Raw genomic sequence first — 6,950 nt, 5'->3', positions numbered from 1 at the left:
ACGAGGGAGCGCTGTCATATCGGATGGCCAGCGCCCAGCGGTGAGGGGGAGAGAAGCCGCCCCGAGGACGAGCTGTGTCGGCCGCACGGTGCCCTTGTTGCCATGGCGCCCTGTGCGGCCGCACTGCTCGCACACCCCTAAGGCCGGCCCTGTTTTTCTGTGTGTCCACCCCTGAGCGCATTGCTTGTGGATGTCCCAGTCGTCCATAAATTGTCTGTGCCCTGTACTGTATGATGAAGAAAGCAGGATTTTTGACTTACACTAAAATCCATTTCTTGGAATACAGTACAGGACACAGCACTCTCCCCTGAAGGGAGATTGGGCCCCGACAGCCACTCTGAATATCAGGAGAACAGCTCCTTGTATACAGTGCAGGACAGGGCTGTGAAACTCACAGCTTATTACTGCACATTTAACCAGTCTACAGGGCAGAGGAGTGAGTTTCACAAGATGCTGAGTGGATGGAGATTGGTAAACTTCTGTTCACCATTCTCCTCTGCATACACTGCACCTGCACATGCTCAGTGCCGAGCATTTCTGGATTCAGAGCTTCAGGGTGGCAGTTATCTGACCCAGCTGCAGATAAGGGACACAGAGCAGACGGCAGGGTTCTAAGAGACCTCTGACTACATAAAGAGAACCAATCATGATAGCAAAAAAAAACAACACACATACTGCCCATGGTCATACCATCTGCACTTCTCTCCTGCTCATACTGCTCCCATTTATATCCTCCACACTTTTCACCTGCACATTCTGCCAGCCATCATACCATAGCATTTCACTCCTGCACATACTGTCCCCTCTATTATCCTCTCCGCTCCTCCGCATACTGTCTGCTGTTATACCTTCTGTGCTTCACTCCTCCACATTCTGCCTGTAATATCCCAACCTTGCCTACTCTCGAGGTTTTTCTCACTCCTCATATGGTCATGGCTCTTCTGTTAGAATTGACTTGGCTTTTGGTAATCAGGCTTGTTTGCGATTGGTTTCTAATGCCTCTTTTTTTTACCGGGGGGGTCTCTCTGATCATGTTTCCCTGGCTGTTTCCCTTGTCTTCCCTAATTGTCAGCGATCACCTTGTTGGAGATTGTCTCCTGGTTGGTTGAGTGTGGAGGGGGTGGCGGCACAGGTAACACCTCAGATCGATTCCTATTGGGATAATGATGGTTCTGCTCCTCCACTTGTAGTCTGCGATGCCTTCAAGGCCTCTATGAGGGGGGGATTACATTTCCAGTATGAAAACCGCTAGAAGGGTGCGGGAGTCTACAAGGAGAGATTTGGAAGCTACTGAGCTGGCTTGTACTGAGGCCTATGCCAAATCGCCTGTGGAGGACACATTGGAGGCTCTTAAGACAGGCTCAATGTTCTTTGCCTCTTCATCTCCCTGAGTTGACTTACTGCTCCTTTAGTGAATACTTACAGGGTTATTCACAAAAGGGTGACGAGTTTGGAGAAGGCAGGAGAAGTGGACAATCTAGGACAACATAGCTGAACTGGAAAGTGTGCTGAATTGGAGAATTTTTCCAAATCAGCTATTTTGGCCTAGATTGTTCACTTATACTGCCTTCTCAAAACTCTTCACCCCTTTAGTGAATAACCGTGTTAGCGAGTCAATTTAAACAAGGGGACTGATTCAGGAGTCGGATGGTATTTTAAATGTTGGAGAGCATTTCAGAACAGGAAATCCTTAAGTTGTTTTGGAACTAAATCTCCTTGACCAGACAGTTTTCCTGCTGAGTGGTACCAACGCTATGCAGAGCAGCTGGCCCCCAGATTATGTTCATTGAATGCCCACTGTTTGGAGTCCTAACAGACTTTTTTTATGGCCCATGTCATTTTGTTCCTAAGCCGGGTAAGGACCAAATGTTATGTACCTCTTATCGTCCAATAGCACTTTTCAATATAAACGTTACAGTTTTGACTAAGATATTGCCCTGCCTGTTTCCTGGGTTATTTCATCCCTTGTTAATATAGCTCAAACAGGGTTTATTCCAGGCAAATCGGCGGACACTAATCTAAGACGGTTATTTACTCATTTACAGATTTTTCATGATAATGTTGGCTCTAGGGTTTTGGTTTTCTTGGCTATTGAGAAGGCTTTTGAATTGGTGGATTGAGGCTATGTGTGGGAGGTATTGCGACAGATGGGGTTTGGACCTAATTTTCTTAGATGGCTTAGTATACTTTACAGCTCTCCCAATGCTAGATTGAAAAGAGGTACTTCCCTTTTGGCTTCTTTTCAGATTTCTAGAGGAACGCAACAAGGTTGTCCCTTGTCTCCTAGTTTGTTTGCTTTACTAATGGAACCCATTGCCATTGCTATACGGACATCAGGTTCTCTGCCTGGCCTTCGGGTGGGGGTATTGAAGAAACGATTAGCTCTTTATGCTGACAATTTTCTTGGCTGGTGTGGTTCCATCCTTAATGGAAGCTTTGCGGATACTTAATGATTTTTCAATTTTTTCCAGGTCTTTGTGTCAATTGGTTTAAATCTACCATGCTCCCTATTGATTCATGGGTAATCTTGCGGGTCCTGAGATTCCTCTACAGTGGGTGTCACAGTTGACATATCTTGCGGTTACGATTACTGCTGGAGCCTTGGATTACCGGTCTTTAAATGTTTGGCCTCTTTTGGGTTTGTTTAAATCCAAGTTGTTGCCCTGGAAACATCTCCCTCTGTCCCTCATTGGTAAGGTAAACTTAATTAAGATGAAACTTCTACCTGTGATTTTGTATTTCTTACGAAATGTCTTGGTTGCCATCCCATCCACATTCTTTTGCAAACGTAATCAATGCATGGGGTTCTTTTTTGGTGTATTTCAGTGCCGCGTATAAAACTATGTATGCTGCAAAACCCCTGGACCCAGGGTGGGGCCTTTTCTGTTTTGGTGTATAGGGTGAAGGGGGCTCCTTACCCTCTCACGTTATCTATGGAGTCCACCCTGGGGGCTTGGGTGCAGACTTGTTCTCTTTTATACCCTGAAGGTATGGACTGCCATTGTGGAGAAACCCACATCTCCAACATTTTTATTCTCTACTGTATTTTCAGTTATAGACTTTGAAAGGAGTTAGGATGTTGAAGGATATGGTTCAGGATTCTACGTTGCTTAGTTTTGATGCTATGAAAGCGAAACTTTCCTAATTACCTAATTTACCTAATAGGTAATAATCCTAATTACCTAATTTCTTTTTTTTTTCGATATCTTCCACTATGTCATGCTCTTGGGGCTCAGTACGCGCCTTTGGGTTGTCATATGTCTGAATTTTCAGCTGAGAGATTGTGTCAAATGGGAGTGAGCAAATTGTTATCAAGACTTTACCAGGCGCTATTTTACTCTACTCATCCGGTCATGGCTCGGTGCAGGACTAAATGGTCCCGAGATGTAGTTGACATGGATGAGGAGGATTGGCGGGATGTCTGGGATTACTCGTTCTCACATCTAATCTCAGCCAGGGACAGATTGATACGGTTTAAATTACTTCATAGAATTTATAATATGTTGGCTAGGCTGGCTGCCATGTATGGAATGTATCTTTGTCTTGTTGGATATGTGGGTTCCTACCTGCAGACTTTAGGCATACATTTTGGGACTGTCAGGGAGTTTCGGACTTCTGAAAGGAGATTTGTCAATTTATAATGAATTTAGCTCTTCCTGTGGATATATATCTGTGTGCCTTTTGGGACTTACAGAGCGAGTTGCTCTTAACAATGTGTCCAGGATGTTGTTGGAAACTTTGTTCTTTTATGCCAGAAAACCTATTGTCCTTCATTGGAAGAAGAGTGATGTACCTACCCTTGTGCACACGGGGTTGGGTTGGGATTCTTGTGTGATGATTTGACTGTTTATCTGTCCTATGTAACTATGTTTCTGCCACAATATTAGGTGATATGCTGTGTATTATTTTCTTGTATGACATGATTAAAATTAATAAACAGAATTTATTTCTAAAAAAAGAAGATTTACAGATGATGAGAACACTTGTGAGTATTAACTTAAAGCTGAACTTTAGGCAGATATAAAAGACATACATTAATGTAGTTCTGCTTTCACTAATGCATCATTAAGTGCATTTTTTTTTAATACAAGCATGTAAACTGTACAAGCATGTGACCCTGTAGTCTCCTGCTTCTCCTTCTGATGATTGGAGGAGACATGCATTCTTCAGCACTAAGTGGTGCTCATATAATATGTGTGAGCCCCACTCGGTCCTGGAGTGCTGTGAGTCCTGACTGTGTATTGATGCATCCTCTAGCATGGCTCGTAAATGACAGGCTTGGCTCACAGGAAATGGGCAGAATGAGTGTTGTTCTGCCCAGGAGGGGATCTCGACTGTTAGACTGAGGAGAAAGCCAGGGACAACACTGGAGCATGGAGACAGTAAATACACATTGGTCATAATTATTATTATTTTTTTATGACAATATTTCTTTAAATGTTTATTTTTAATGGGCTTTTACATTTTTTTGGGCTGACGTTCTTTAAAATAGGAGGCAACAAGCATCAAATAATAAATATTAAAGTGATATTAAAATCAAAAAGTGTTTCAACTATTTCAAATGCTGACTGAATCACTTACAATGGGTGCTGTTCCTTGATGTTTAAAAGTTTTAGTTTCCTGCAGAATCAGCTGGTCCCCTGAGCACTGGCCCTGAATTGTTTTAGGGTGCTTCCTGTCTCTTGCAGGGTCCTATGGAGCCACCGTTGTATGGGCTAGGAAGCTGTGAGTGCCTCTAAAAACACACACACACTCCTCCAAGCTAGTAGATAGATAGTTCCTGGAGACTGTGCTGTCCCTTGTGATCTTGAACTGAACAGGAAGTTCAGGGAAACTGAGCTGAACGAGTTAGAGTTGTTCTGAAACATGATGACTGTAAGTCTTGGGGTGAAAATGTAAAGAAATGCTTTGCTGGGCAATGTATACTTGTTTGATTTGAATGCATTATTGAAACGTTTGAGCGTTTAATACTACTTTAAAACGCAATGCCCCTTACTTTGCAAAACCAGTTCCAAATATGTCAACATGGGAGAAGAGTTTAGAGGGTGATAAGAAGTGGCACTAGCTTTGGTGTAAACAGATAAATGTTTAAAGGGTATGGCTTAGAATGCACACAGGAAAAAAGGGACATATGCAACATAGTAAGTTATAAAGTGCAATTTTATAGTAAAGAATGGATCAAGAGCAAGAATTATTTCCAGGATGGAAGCAATATGCAGGATCAATGCAGATATAGGGGTTGATTTACTAATGAAATAGAGACTGTTCACTTAGCAAAGTAAATGCTCACTGGTCTTTGTAAATAAGCTGTGTTTACTTTAATCAGCCAGTCATTTGTGAGCAAAAATCCTGTTTTTTCATTCCTTTGCATGTGATCGGATATTTAAAGTGAACACAGGTTAACTTTATTTATTATCATCCATTTTCAAAGTGAACATACACTTTTGAAAATTAACATGATCTGTGATAAGTGAACAGTTCTTTATCTTTAGCAAGTCCTTTTCCTCTGTAACTAACACTTGAATTACACCTAGCATAATAACAAAATAAATAGTCGTGTGCAATAGCCACACATACCTTGGAAGTACAGATATTAAAAATTACACCCAGCATATAGGATGAGAGAAGTGCTACTGAGCTGTGTCCATACATCCAAAATAAGAACAGATACTAAGAATTACACCCAGCATACAGGATGAGATTAGTGCCTCTGAGCAGCGTCCACTGTCCATACATCTAAAATAAGAACAGATACTGAGAATTACCCCCAGCATACAGAACAAGACAAGTGCTACTGAGCAGCGTCCACTGTCCATACCTCCAAAATAAGAACAGATACTGAGAATTACCCCCAGCATACAGAACAAGACAAGTGCTACTGAACAGCGTCCACTGTCCATACATCTAAAATAAGAACAGATACTGAGAATTACCCCCAGCATACAGAACAAGACAAGTGCTACTGATCAGCGTCCACTGTCCATACATCTAAAATAAGAACAGATACTGAGAATTCCCCCCAGCATACAGAAAAAGACAAGTGCTACTGAGCAGCGTCCACTGTCCATACATCTAAAATAAGAACAGAACAGATACTGAGAATTACCCCCAGCATCCGGAACAAAACAAGTGCTTCAGTACAGCATCCACACATACAGAACAGGACCAATACTGTATAAAAATATGCTGATGTGCCATACAGGATAAGGCTAGTGGTGGTGTTCAGTTTTTATACAACCAGAATAAGATGACCATTAGATCCATTGTACAACCCTACATACAGATTAGAACTGATAGTAAAAATGACACCCAGCATACAGATAAGAGGCAGTGGTACTTACTTATTTACTTGAAAGAACAAAAACTGGAAAATTATATTCAGCATACATAACAAAAATAGTTGGGCTATGTGATGTCCATATGTACATGCTGTTTACCTTTTAGAAAATGTAAGAAAATCCTCAAAATACAAAATGTGCTAAACTAATCTTATAAAATACCATGTGTTACAAAAGTGAAGGCTGCAGAGAAATGGTGAATGGTAACGTGTTTACTATGTGTTCAGAAGCATTATTAGACATGAAAAGTGTCATGGGGGGGACTTTGGAAAGAAGCCTTCACCTCAATAGGGGCAAGCTCCGCTAAGACAGGATGAGCCTGTGTTTGTATGCACAGGGATATTTCAGGAAACATAATTACCTGTCAAGCTCCCATTCAACACCATAATAAACAGCAACACAACCGGAGCGATGTGCATGATGCCACCCCGGCCACGGTCCATCCAGCAGAGTGCAGTTAGCAGGCTGTAGTCTCCAGTGTGCTAGAATAATATGTCACTGTACTGTGAAAGAAGCACAATCTGACTTGTGGGGTTTAGAGGGAAGGAAATTACTGCAGAACTGGTGAGATTTTTTTTTTCTTCACATTTGGTCTGTAACAGCAGAGCCAGT

At 42.0% G+C, this 6,950-nt stretch overlaps 1 protein-coding gene across 1 annotated transcript in view; it reads right to left on the bottom strand.

Annotated features, from left to right (window-relative positions):
* Positions 1-6,950, bottom strand: part of LOC108801541 (placenta-specific protein 9-like) — a 35,389-nt gene extending 28,439 nt beyond the window's left edge. Inside the window, exon 1 of the mRNA XM_018573429.1 lies at positions 6,700-6,950. Within this exon, the coding sequence (XP_018428931.1) occupies positions 6,700-6,781 (82 nt within the window). The 5' untranslated portion in view covers positions 6,782-6,950. The remainder of the gene's footprint in view (positions 1-6,699) is intronic.

This window comes from Nanorana parkeri, unplaced genomic scaffold (assembly GCF_000935625.1).
Source record: "Nanorana parkeri isolate BGI_ZX_2015 unplaced genomic scaffold, ASM93562v1 scaffold2375, whole genome shotgun sequence".
In the NCBI taxonomy this organism is placed as follows: domain Eukaryota; kingdom Metazoa; phylum Chordata; class Amphibia; order Anura; family Dicroglossidae; genus Nanorana; species Nanorana parkeri.
This window is presented reverse-complemented; position numbering and strand designations above follow the sequence as displayed.